At 39.3% G+C, this 14,133-nt stretch overlaps 1 protein-coding gene across 1 annotated transcript in view; it reads right to left on the bottom strand.

The window, feature by feature from the left end:
* Positions 1-14,133, bottom strand: part of GUCY1A2 (guanylate cyclase 1 soluble subunit alpha 2) — a 139,710-nt gene that overhangs the window by 44,001 nt on the left and 81,576 nt on the right. The window contains exon 6 of the mRNA XM_030469462.1: positions 1,317-1,460. Coding sequence (XP_030325322.1) covers positions 1,317-1,460 — 144 coding nt within the window. The remainder of the gene's footprint in view (positions 1-1,316; positions 1,461-14,133) is intronic.

Below are 14,133 nucleotides of genomic sequence, written 5' to 3'. Positions count from 1 at the left end.
ACACTCTTCTTTCTAGGCAGAATGATTTCTATGAATTAAGTCTTTTTTGATTCACCACCAATAAAGTTCAAGGTAGGACCTAACTAGAGGATAAAGATGAGTTGGAACTCAGAAGTATATAATTTTATTGCTCAAGGAGCATCACAGCAACATGGCTGTACATATTTTTTAAAATTTTACCACTTTTCTGCCAGGGGTTAAACCTTCAAAACAGTTATTTCAATTTTTGAAATAAAAAAGAAACATTTTTAATGCATCCTGTTTTTTTTAACAGACATGAGGAACTGGAATTTACAAAACACATTTCAACCATGATGTAAATTATCCCATGGGAACTCTGTTCAGCTTTCTCATTCAGCTACATATGGCTTTTTTTATAGGTTTTGAACTGTGTTGATTAATTGTGCTATTTAATCCTCGCATTTTCTTTGAAAGGAAAGGAAAAAAAGAAAAAGAATTGAATTATGGGAAGGAAAATTTAACCAGAAACAGGAGTGAGTACACATAATAAAACAAACGTATAATCTGACCCTCAAAAAAGAAAGGCACATATATATACATCCATGTTGTTTTTTCTTCTACTGAATCCTCATCTTTTAAATAATTGTTAATTAACTATCATCGATTCTAAATGCCAGCATCTAGAGGGTTGGTATATGAGCATGTGGAGCAGAAAAGCAGTGAAAATGTAAAATTTTACAAAAGGATGTGGTTTTCTGTGTCCTGGTATCTCCTACACCATTCCAGGAGAAGGAATTGTAATTGTGTGGACGAAAGAGCCTTAATCCTGAGAAAGAGACGACAGTCTTCACATTCTTCTTTTATACAGGCTACCAGCTATTTAGAAAAGAGCCATGTGGCCCCTTGGAGCTGCAGAACTCTTCAAGTGCCTCTGTACTAGTGCAGAAGTTCAGATCAGGAGCCTACTACTGAAGTTAATTTCCTAACCACCATCACATACTGTGCTTTAACTTGTAGCATGGGACAGTCCAGGATAATGTGAACTGTCCTCCTCTCACACTAAAATCAATTAGAAGAGGGCTCTGGGAGTGCATCTAATGCCCTCCAGCCACAAAAAGGCATTCAAGGCATATGATAAGATTACAGCTTGTTGTACTGGGCTTTCTAAAGTAAGGTATAGCTTAAAAGATTGTTGATGGGCACCAGTGAAATACATATCGATAAAAAAGGCTGTGATGTATTGATTAAATTGTAAATTCTCCTAGCAATAAACAGGTATCTACTGAAAAAACACGGTGAAATTATTCAGGCCGAGGTACCATTGACTAGCTGAGAACAAAGAGCAAAGGTGTTACCTTAATAGGGCTCCCATCTGGAGTGAGAACCTCCTCTGAAAGCTCCATCATCTTCAGTGCCATCAGGGCAATAGCTTTAGCATGGCTAAGACTTTTCTTATGGAGCCCTGCTGCAACGCAGTACGCATCGCCTATTGTTTCCACCTGCAACAACCAGAGAAATCAAATGTTAGAGCACACTAATGAGAAGAGATCCCTACCATTAGTTATCTGCAATCAAATAGTATTGCTTAAAAACATGTGAGCAAAACATCCATAACATAAGCAATTAGAAATTGGAGCATAATTACCTGAGTTTGCAAACAGGTGCAGTCGACACCTGACAGAGGATCACATAGTAGTTCATGAGCAGTATAAGCCATCATCTGAGACATGACAACATTTTGCCATGGCACTAATACAGAAAACTCTGTCTTCCTAAATGAGAAATTACTTGCTGCTTTGTTTATTACTATCCTGGCTCAGTTTGCTGCTAGTTCCAGTTTCATAGTGCTACATGATTACAATTCATAATTATTATTTGCTCTGCTAGAAAAGTTAATCAGGAAGAGAATTAGAATAAGCAAAACCTTATTAAAAAACACTTAATAGCCTGGAGCTTCTCATTAGCAGCTCTACCTGGTATAGGGAGAATTTACAAATAGATTCTATTGGTACAGCCTTTCACTGCACCGCTGTTATTTTCAAATAAGGATTGTTGCCTCTTTCTACAATGCAGGCTACCTGACTGAATTCCCTGCCTTCAGGCACCAAGTTCAGCAGACTGATCCCTCAGGTCTCTTCAAACAGGCCTTCTCTCCCTCTGATCCCTGATTTCCTTGAAGAAAGCTGTCTCTCAGGTAAAAGAGGGAGGAAAAGAAATTACAGAAGCCCTCTGGCTCTGGAGAAAGGCAACATTGAAGCCCTCAAGTTCTGCAGCTTTATTGACAGCATTTTGTTTTGCAGTCTATTTGTCCACACATCTGGAACATTCTCTGTGCACAGTCTCTTAACACATGCTCACAAAGAAGCAGCCCTAAAGGATGAGTTTGGGTTCTGCTACGTAATTAATTTGGTTTTCACTCTGCCCTTGAGACAGGGCCAGAAGAGGCTTTAGAAAAACAAGGGTGAGAAGAAAGCATGCACTGACCAAGTAAATTATTCAGGGAACAAATACAGCTGAACTTTCTCTCTACAGGGATTCTACTAATATTACTAGACCTGGAACTTCTCAGATGAATTTCCAGTCCTGATTAATAGAACTAGAAATAGTATCTCAAAAAGTAAGCAGTACATGTAAATGGGTACAAAGCATGAACCTAGAACAGCAGTATGAGCAAATACTTTCTGACATCAAATTTACAGAAACTGATCCAAGCCCTTTCCCCAAATTTGGCTGCTTAGCCTTTTCTTCTGATTGTGCAGGATATAGAGAAGAAGCTGAGGGTTTCTCATGAGATGAGAGCTGATACAGCTCTTAGAGCTCCCTCGCCCCTTTGGAAGTTCCTAATAATACTTTTATACAGAAAAGAAAAAAGAATAAGAGTAATCAATACTGCTGTTTAAGAAGTTGTCTTTTCAACAAATGGATAGGCAATTACATTGCAATGGCTGGTGAAGAACATAGACACCATTCACTAGATAAGGCTGGTCAGAGCTGTATCCAATCTGACCTTGAACACATCCAGTGATTGGGCAATCACAATTTTGGGCTCCCTAGTCCAGTATCTCACCACCATCATTGGTAAAAAAAATTATCCTTATAACTAGTCTAAACATAACTTCTTTCAGTTAAAAACTGTTGCCCCTTATCCTGTCACTACGTGTCTTGGTAAAATCTCTCTCTACCTTTTTTATAAGCCCCCTTTATACATTGAAAGGCTGCATTGAAAGGCTTCTCTTCTCCAGGCTGAACAAAGCCAACTCTCTCAGCCTGTCTCCACAGGAGTGTTCTAGCCCGCTACCATTTTTGTGGCCCTCTGTGAACCTGCTCTAACATTTCCACATCTTTCTTTCACTGGGTACCCCAAAGCTGGACACAGTATCACAAGAGCAGGGAATCACCTCCTTTGATGTGCTGGCCATACTTCTTTTGATGCAGCCCAGGAGATGGCTTTCTGATCTGCAAGCTGATATTGCCAGCCAAATCACCACCTGAAGATAGGAACTTCCAGAAATAATGAAGAAACTGGTGTCACTCTTCATTTCACAGGCTTACAAACACAGGGGGGAGCTTAACCCTTCCCGTCACTGTGAGGAAGGAGGGAGGAGAAAATACACCTAAAAGTTCGCAGGAAGGTTTCACTCACCAGCTATGGTGATGGGCAAAACACACTTGACTTGGGGAAAAAAAATCAATTTACTTTATCAGTAATCAAATCAGATCAGGGCAATGAATAAACAAAAGCAGAGCTTAAATACCTTACTCCACCCCTCCCTTGTACCCGGGTCCAAACTACTTTGTTCCTGATTCCTCCACCTCCTCCCCCCCCATCAGCACAGGGGGATGAATGCTGAAATGCTGTTATGGTCAGTTCCCCACACATGATTCCTGGTGTTCCTTCCTCCTCAGTGGGAGGATTCCTCACACTTTTCCCTGCTCCAATGCAGGGTCCATCCCACAGCAGAGGGTTCTTCATGAACCCCTCTAACATGGTCCCTCCTGCGAGGTGCAGTCCCTCAAGAACAGACTGCTCCAGCCTGGACTGCCACAGTCACAGCTGCTTGGGAACAGTCACCTCCCCTAGATGCAGACCCACATCTGCTCCACTGTGGTCCTTCACAGGCTGCTCTTCCATGGGTTGCATGGGGCAGTTGCCACCTCACCACAGGCTATAGGGGAACCTCATCTGGGCACCTCTTCCCATCCTTCCTCACTGACCTGGGGATCTCTCTGGTACTGCTCTCACCTCCTCCTCTGTCTTGCAGGTCTTATATCACTTTCCTTTTTCCCTCCTTACCTATGGTAATCGTAGTGTCCCATCCACTGTTCCTGATGCTCCAGCCTCGACCAAAAGTGGGGGAGGATTTTGGAGCTGGGGGAGCTTCCAGCAGCTTCTCACAGCATCTCCCCCTATGGGCTCTTCCTTGCTACCAAAGACCCACCACACAGACCTGCCACATACAGCTACCATAAATATTAAAACCACTAAAACAAAGAGCAGGAGGGAGAATTGGCTCTTGTTTTAGTCCAGTCTTTCTCAGCAGGTTTCCTGTAAAAGCCTAATAGATAATTTGTATTACAACTGTTACAGGGAAGTAGTTATAACATTTTTTTTTTAATGTAAGACCAATAAGCAAGCCTGTGTGGTTTAGTACTCATTTAATGGCTTGAATTATACTCTTTCCAAAAAGGGCTCTTTGCTTATGATTTAAACGGACTCATGGACAAAAGAATGGGCCTGAAAATTCAAAAACTGCTGTCCTAATTAAAGAAGAAAATCTACCCTTAACAGCATGTCTCTTGCAGATCCTTCACCTTCCTCCAAAGGGAGGAAGTACAGGACAGTAGTACATGTACTACTGTTTCCACCTCTTGAATACTCAGAGGGATGCATAGGTATCAATTTATCTCACTCCTATGGGTTATAAGGTTTAGAATCCAATCACCCTAAAATAATTGATGCCACTGTTTCTACAAACTGTTCAACGCTTTTTTGCAAAATAAATAAATAAACTGGAAATAAAAAATTGGATTACCTTCAGTGTGACTGTCTCTATCTCAAATTGTCATCTATAAATAAAAGGCCTTAATTAAGATTGCATTAGTGACTTTAGTTTTACTTGGCTGTCCTGGTGAGATAAAATTAACTTCTGATGGAGCCCTTCTCAAGCCAAAACTATTCATCCTTCAGCATCTTCCTCATACATACATATATACAGAAAGAAAAGATTTTCTTTTTTTCTCACAGGGGAGAAAAAAAAAAAATCTCCTTTCTCCCTTTATAAAATAACAGATATTTCTTCCATTTCAATTGAGTTTCCAGATGCACAAAATGCCTCTTATGGTCTCACATGTTTCTGTTATTTTTAATCACCAGAAATATTTATTTCACCATAGGTAAGTATGTGTTCAACACTGCTGTAATTTCAAGTTGGCAGAAAGACTTGGAATATTAAACAGCTTCTCTATCCTCGACGCCCTGTTTGCAGCCACAGTATATAAAATGTATATGCTATATTTAACTGAAGAGAAGCTTATTACTAAACTGTTTCTTAGCACTTACAAGCAATCTACCAATAGCCTGAAAGTCTTCCTACTGCTGGGGGATATTCTACAAAATTTCATTTTATAATACTGAAATAATAAAACCCAGCAGTTGCAGTGATATCAATTTCCTCTTAAAGAGCATGAGAGTACAAAAAATAGAAATAAGCAGCAGGGAAATGGGTACTGGCTTCGTTAGTCACAGTTTAATGCTCTTTGCGTTCCTCACTGAGAAAATAAACTTCTCTGGTTTGGGTGTGACTTTTGTCCCTGCAGAGAATTTTATGGAGTCACTGAATCTGCCTGTTCTGACAAAATCTATGCAAATTTTCCTGATAACATCTGCACTACCATCAAGCCTACAGTTGACACCAAACTGGAGGGACCCACCAAATTTTCTGTGGCAGCGCTGCCATCCTGAGGGATACAAGCAGGCAAGATGAACCGGCAGGAAACTGAGGAATTTCAACAAGGATAAATTCAAAGTCTTGTCCCGGGGAAGGAATTTCCCTGGAATTGATACAGTCTGGAAACAATGGCCATAAGAAGCAGCTCTGCAGGAAATACGCTGGGAACATGGCCCAACCACGAGTGCCATGAGTAAAGATGGCCATGGCAGCCTGGGCTGTTTGAACAGAGATTAAGGGAAGTCATTATCACCACTAATCAGCACTCATTAGCCCACAGCTAGATGCTGTGACACTTTTTATGTCCCTCAGTACAAGACAGAGATTGATAAACTGGATCCAGGTCACTGGGGGGTGACCAAGATGATGGGAGCTGAAGCATCTGCCCTATGAGGAGAGGCTTGGGGAGCTGGGCTTGGTCAGGCCAGAGCAGGACCTGATAGTAGCTCCCAGTGCCTGTGGAAGGTCCTTGAGGAGACAGGGGTGGGCTCTTCACAGCAGTGCAGGGTGGAAGGGCAAGAGGAGAAAATAACATTAGTATCCTTATGGATTATAAAAGAGGGAAGCCTGTGGAACTTATTGACCAGAAGATCTTACTCAAATAAAAACAATTTTGCACGTTTCCTTAAAGAAAAATCAAACAATACTGCAGATAGTGGGGATTTTAATAGATGCTCCAGCAAATACAATCATAAAGAACACAATCCTTGTATTTTAGGTATCAAAATGAAAATGTTAGGAACTCTGTCACATGGCTGAGTACTACTACTTCCTAAGTGGCTCATGGGGCTTCTTGTACTTCTTCAAGTACCCACGCTTAGTACAAACATAGACCATTATAATACATTAGGTATGGAAGTTTCTACTGTAATCCAGACTCTAACTATATAGAAAGCCCCGTATTCAATATGTCTATCAGCTGTATTGATAATTATCTGAAATTTCAAATGTTCAAATGTTTTTTGTCTTCTCTGCTATTCAGATTGAAGCTATACTGAAGCCACTGTTTTTTGCCCTTTTGCCCTCTATCTTAAAATTCCAGGAAAAAAAGATGCTACACAAGCTACAGTGGAAAAATTAAAGCTGGAAATTATCCACACTTTCTGTACCTCTCATGACGTAGTATTTAAACTTCCTAGGGAAAAATTAATGGAAATTTTTAAGTTATTATTACTATTTCCCCTCCATTGGCAATAATGAAATGTTTTCTTTTTTTCTCATTTGTGACCTATATTCCCATGGAGAAAAGGGAAGAGAAGAGAAGAGAAGAGAAGAGAAGAGAAGAGAAGAGAAGAGAAGAGAAGAGAAGAGAAGAGAAGAGAAGAGAAGAGAAGAGAAGAGAAGAGAAGAGAAGAGAAGAGAAGAGAAGAGAAGAGAAGAGAAGAGAAGAGAAGAGAAGAGAAGAGAAGAGAAGAGAAGAGAAGAGAAGAGAAGAGAAGAGAAGAGAAGAGAAGAGAAGAGAAGAGAAGAGAAGAGAAGAGAAGAGAAGAGAAGAGAAGAGAAGAGAAGAGAAGGAATTTTTAATTTTTTTCCTGTATATTTTATTACACATAACTTTACTAGTCAGTTGAGCCACAGAGTTCCATTGTTTGGAGCTGCAACTCTGCAGTTTCCCTGGTGATCTCCCAGCAAATAAGTGTCTACCAGAATGTCAGCCTTTCTTTATTTTTCTCTGATGATTGTCAGTAAAATTACCACCTCAGTTTTCTTAGTCAATGACATGCTTTTAGTATTTTTCTTAGCTAAATGTGAAGAGATTCAGTATCGATGTCAAGGACCCTTGAATACTGCATTGCTTCTTACAGTCAGTCCCACATGTTACTGACTGTTTCAATTGGAGTGAGTAATACACAGTTCTTTGGACAAAGATTATCATATCCATTTGCAAAAGTCATGGAAAGTCAAGCTTTGAATTAATCAGTGAAGTATTCTAATGGACCCTATTGAGAGACAGCAATGATGATGGGAGTTATTCCAGTGCCAATACAACAAAAATCAATGAAATTAGTAAAGAGAAAACTTGAGTTGGTGCTGACTGGACAGATGACAGATCTAGATGGACAGATGAACTAGTGGAAAAGCTTTCTACATTCCATGTGTCAGTTTTCTTTCTATTCTTAGAGACAAATCCAGAGAACATCATCTGATGGAGAATATAAAGTTTTAGTGATTTCTGTGATTACATTAACAAAAAAATTGATGACTTCTAGCTCTTTTTTTTTTTTTTTTTTTTTTTGTGAAGATCTGGGAATTGTTACTCAGAGAGCAAAGTCAGAGTATGTTCCCAGCTGTCTCTTAGTCAGAATAGGTTCCATATGTACTCTACAGCCTGGACTTTCTGGAGCACTTCTTAGCTTCCTGCACACTTATTCTGCACTTGCATGGGAGCATATATCTATATAAAGATATCTCTATAAAGAGATGATTCCTTAAGTCTCATCCCAGCATTAAGACAAGATTTGGGATGCAAAGGTACCTGGAAGTGGAAGCTGGGAAAAGTTCTCAGGTACTGCAGTAAAGACTATGCCTTCCCAAAATTTTCATTATTCTGTTTATCCATATTTCGTTCCATCTGCAAGACTGAACTGCATAGTATCCCAGCTATATATATTTTTTTCATGGTAGCTGAAATGCCTTCCCTCTAAAGGGGCACAGCAAAGTTCAGCCTTAAGATTAAGATATTGCAAGTATAACTCTATAAGTAACCTTTGAAGTTATTAGCATCTCCCAGTAGGCTTTTCTTTCATCTGTTTTCTGCCCTAAGCTACTCATCTACACTCTCCTATAATCACTGAAAAGAAAAAATGAACTTCCAGGGCATGATGTATTCTGAAATCTGGAAACCTGGTTTATTTGCCCATTTACTAGTGCAGGACCCTAATGTCTGTACCTTTGCTCAGACTGTCACCTGATAAAAAAGTGCCCTTCCATCAGCACGTTTTTCCCGAGAAATGGCTGAAAACCATGTTTATGTGGTCCACGATGGCCAAAAATTAGAAAGGCTTAGTTTGTAAACGCTTAGAAGACAGCTCTTAGGTGAGCTGTTATCGTTCTCATGCGTAAGTCACGCTATGCCTTTGAAACTGCTCTACAGAGCAGTTCCTGCTCTCATAAAGCCCTCTAAACCAGGAAAAAGATTGCATCAGTGTACTGGCTGCTAGTGCTAAGATACAGTTTGCCAGCACAATTGCAAGATACTGTTTAATAAAAAAATCCCACACCTTGGTGTGCATATTTTGGCAAGCAGGTCAGGGATGTTATTAATCACTGAGGAGAAAGAGCAACCATGAAGTATTTTGGGCAGCTTATGGTAAATGGACTTAAACAAGTAATTTAATCTAAAATATAGATTCTGAAGAAAGAAATGTCAAGAAAACATACTGGAGAGAAACGAGAAAGGTTATTCCACTGAGAGGTGAAGAGTGTGTTCTCTTCCTCTGGAGGTACTGTAAGGTCAGAAAAGCCTTTAATGAGTATGCTTGATCCTGAGGTAGCTTCTAGATCTTAATTTCTGTCTCTGTAAGAAAAATAGTAAATACTGACATTTTTTAAACCTGTTTGCTTTCTCGATGCTGTGTGACTCCAAATTAAAACCTGATTCTGTTTGCAGTGTGAAGGATTCTATACATCCTTCCAGTCCAGAGTTCACAGCAAAGCTTTGAAAAACAGATGAATTGTACACCTTTGAAGCTGAACAGTATCTGCCAGCTTAAAATACTTAATTCTGTGGGGGGTTTTTGCTAGAAATCTGTTCTACATGTTGGATACAATAGTATTTACAGATTCCCAAAATCTCTGGGATACTATTAAAAAAACCCTGTTTTTTTAAAGGGTTTAAACATTCAAGATAGGATTTGAGAATACGACTGTCTGCAAATGACCAAAGAATCTCCTCCAGTTTCTCCCTTAGTGTTTGGTTCTCTTAGCTTCCATCTCTCCATTTTTTAAATTAACTCCTAAGCAGGGAATTCTTGTGCATAAGTTTTAAGGTAACTCTGCAATGCTTTTATGGCACTGCATTCTGCTTTTAGAAAGAGTTCAGTGTATGGAAAATCCCTCCCATGTGAGCAGGAATGGATTCCAATATTTGACCTGTGAAGTTCAGAAACCTGTTCATCTGGTAAACCTTATTTTTTAAAAAACTGTCTTAGTATAAACCCCAGCTCCTTTCCTGAGACCCTAATTATGAAGCAATTGCTCATACCAGGCCTGAGGACATATTATTTTTAGTGGGTTTAATGATGCTACATGTTGGCAAGTTCAGGAGCATTTTGCAGGAAGAGCTTTATTCAGATTCTTTCTATAGCACCTACTTAGCAGTCTTGAGCTTAAATCTTTCAGTAGCCAACGTATGGAGGAACTCTTTCATCTACGCATTAATTCAGAGTGCTGTTTTCTTTACAAAAGGAAAAGAGAAAAATAGTATTTGCTATGTAAAGTAATTATGTGGTATTTTAAAAGTATTTTGGTTTGATTTGGGTTTGGGGTTTTTGTTGGCTTTTTGGGTTTTGTTTGGTTTTTTTTTTCGACTAGTTAAAATAGAGACACTCTAGAATACTTGGTGTTTACATGGTGTCAACATCAGGTTTGAATGCAAGAATCATGGAACACAAAAGTAATTTTGCATAAATGCTTTCTCTCTTATGTAGGTAAGCATGGAGCTGCAAAAACAACACCAAGCATATGAATAGGAAATATTTTGCCTGGCATTCTCTCTCAAGTGAGGCAGTTGCAATGTCAAAGAACTGTTTATCAGTTTAAGCAAATATTACAGAATCCCAGAACATCAGGGATTGGAAGGGAACTCAAAAGATCATCCAGTCCAACCCCCCTGCCAGAGCAGGCTCACCTACAGCAGGTCACATAGGGACATGTCCAGGAAGATTTTTAATGTCTCCAGAGAAGAAGACTTCACAGTCTCACTGGGCAGCCTATGCCCATGCTCTGTCACCCTCAAGGTGAAAAAAGCTTTTCCTTAAGTTTACACAGAACCTCCAATGCTCCAGCTTCTACCTATTGCCCCTTGTCCTATCATTGGACATCACTAAGAGTCTGGCTCCATCCCCCTGACATTTACCCTTTATAGCTTGCTCCTCAATATGGAGCAGGGAGACCCAAAGGAGGACACCCTTTGGGATCCTGTCCAAATAAAAATTCAGAAAATGACCAGGGTTTGTACACAAACTGAGGACTTGGGAAGCACTCCCAGGAACTTCCAGTTGACCATAGGCTCTAAGGCTCCCAAGCAGCTTGAAAGAAAGGGAGCAGGACATTGATAAACTGTTGTGTGCTTTTCAGATAAAAGTGGAAGGAGAGAGACAAAAGAGAAAAAGACAAGGAAATAAATGTTAAAAAAAAAAAAGAAAAAAAAAAAAAAAAGTAGCATTGTATTCTTGAATAAGATATTTTATACAGAAGCAGAAGTCCTAGACTTTTTTGAGGACTCTTGCCTGATGTATTGTCTAAAGCAGGGGAACATGCACAGATGTTTCAGTGTTTTGTTCAGGTCTGTATGCTTATAAAGTAAAGAATATCTCTTACGCAGCCTGCATGTCTGTTTGTTTAATTTGCACATCTCCCTAGAGATAAAAAGTGTAGATCCTGCACAAGGCTTCAGAAAAATAGAAGCTTACAGTAATGAGAAGTCTTTAAATATCTTAGAGGTCCTGAGTGGATATTCACCAGAGATTTGGGGAAAAAACAAGGAATAGGTTTGGGTTGTTTGGGTTTTTGGGGTAGTGTGGGGGGTTTTTTTGGTTTTTGTTTGTTTGGTTGGTTTTTGTTTTCTTTCTTTCTTTTTTAACCTAGCCAAGAACACTTCTGAGTTCCAAAAACAAGTGCCCTAGCTTTGTCCTGACTTCATTCTGGAGTAAGATAAACCTGTGTGCCAGCAAGTCCAGACAGAGCTTATTAGTCTAAAATCTTCCCAATGAGCAAAAATAAAGGTTGTGGTCAGAGTTAGGTGTATAAAATCAGGAAATGAACGTCTGACTTAATAACTGTATTATAGTTACTTAGTACTGACTTAATAACAGTATCATTCATAAAAAATAAAATAATATAAATCAGTGTAAAGTAAGTGAATTAATGTTGTCAGGACTAACAGCCAAACAGAACCCCAAGGAAGCTGGTAAAGAATTTTGAGACGTGTGTCTGGCACTCCACAAGAGAGTGTCAGTTTAGCCAAATAAGGAAGCAAAAAGAAAGAAGAAATTCACATAACAAAGATGTTAATTATAACCATAAAATTAACCTGTAGAATTATAGTCTTATTCAATAAATATCCAATAAGCTTTCAATTAAAATTTTGACAATAAAGATGTATTGTAAAGTTGCAAGCTGACAATTGCTCATTCTCAAAAACATTTAGGAGTCTTTGCTTCAAGACAGTGAGAGCAAGCACATCAAAGAAAGTGACATTTAATGTTTGGGGAAAGTCTGCAAATGTCTTTAAGGACACATGCTACACTGTCCAGAGAAAGGTCAAAGATCCTACACCTACAGGAGTGGTTCTGTTTCTAGTCTATTGGGCTTGGCATTACCCAGCCAGTGCATGAGTGGCCAAAAAAAAAAAAAAAAAATAGCCACACTACATGGTGCCTTTACTCTGTGCTGTAAACGCAAGTGAGTGAAATGGGGTTGTTTCATACAGCAGACTAAGGGAGAAAGATGTCAGAAAGCTGCCGTCCATGGGCAAAAGGAAACAAGAAAAAATGGTCCTGTGTTAAAGGCTGATTACTTGGAGGGAGAAACAAAATCTGGGAATTGTAAGCAGTGAAAATTTCAGTCTGCAGGGTTAAGTTGCTGCAGCATATCTAAATAGCTTATTTGATAAAGTGATGGTTTAGCTGGAGCATTGTTTCCCAGCACCTGACTCATGAACAACAGGAACATACAGAGGAAAAAAGGTCAAAACAAAGATTCAGTCAGACCAACCAATATATATTTCACCCAAAGTAACTGCTTTCAAAATTTACTGAGATCTTGTCTCTCCCATTACTTCTGTACCTGGAGTTCAGTTTTTCACTGAACATGTCCACAGAAACTGACTTACCAAGTATCTGCATCTACACTGCTTTGATTTGCACTCTCTGCTTGGCAGCATCTTCTTCTTTGACCCCTCAGTTCCAAGACAAATATAATGTTATTATATTATAGATAATATATAATTATATATGATACACAATCAGCATCACCAGTTTCCTAAATGCATTGCCAGGCACCAGTTCTCTCACACCTTCTCCCTTTTGTGATTACCCTAGGGTGTCCCTCTCAATCATTTCAAGGATATTTGTAAGTAAATTCTTTCAAAACTGTGACTCTAAAACAGTTTCTTCCAGGTTTCTAAAGATGTCACCCAGACTTAGAATCACAGAATCATAGAATCTGCTGAGCTAGAAGGGACCCATCAGGATCACCAAGTCCAGCTCCTGTTCTTGTGTAGGGCACCCCCAGAACTGCACAATGTGCCTGAGAGCATCACCCAAACACCTCTTAACTCAGACAGGTTTGGTGCTGCGACCACTTCCCTGGGGAGCTTGTTCCATTGCTCCACTTCTCTCTCATACCATGGTGACAGTATCACTGTGCATCTTGAATTACTGCAATGTTCTCAGACTGGATAAATGTGGACTCTCATACTCAGTACCCATTCAAAATGCTCCTGTGAAGTGCCTTTTCTGAGCCCTGTCTGTGTCATTCCTGAAACCTATGTCTCTATCAGCTGGATACCCTTTCCCTACCTCGTCAGTCATAGCTACTTTCACTCCCAATACATTTCAAAGTCCTCTCCAAGCATTTCTTATATTGTACCCAGCATCTCATTACGTTTGTCCTCTACATTTGACTTGTTAAACGTGAGGATCTGTGTTGTTTTTGTGACATAGTTCTCTGTAAGCATCCCTGAATGAATAGTATGAGACAATTGGAAATAGTTCATTGTCTGAGTCCAAGGTTAGAAGCATCAAGGTTCTGAAATCAAAACACTCTAGCAGTAAATCTGGGTGACTAATTTACAGCATTAAATTTATTTTAAAAACTTTGCTTAATTTTCTGTTTACAAAACAGTGAAATTGGTATTCAGAAGTACTCACCCTGTAATTTGTGCAAATTATTCTTGCCATGTTGCTTAAAAACAAGCAAATTTTAAAACTGATCTGTTTTGATGTATATACAGGTAACATGATAAATTTCTGCAGCCTAGTTACAGAAGTAACTGAGGAAG

Source organism: Calypte anna, chromosome 1, assembly GCF_003957555.1.
Source record: "Calypte anna isolate BGI_N300 chromosome 1, bCalAnn1_v1.p, whole genome shotgun sequence".
In the NCBI taxonomy this organism is placed as follows: Eukaryota; Metazoa; Chordata; class Aves; order Apodiformes; family Trochilidae; genus Calypte; species Calypte anna.
The sequence above is the reverse complement of the archived record's forward strand: the minus strand, read 5'-3'. Positions and strand labels throughout refer to the sequence as shown.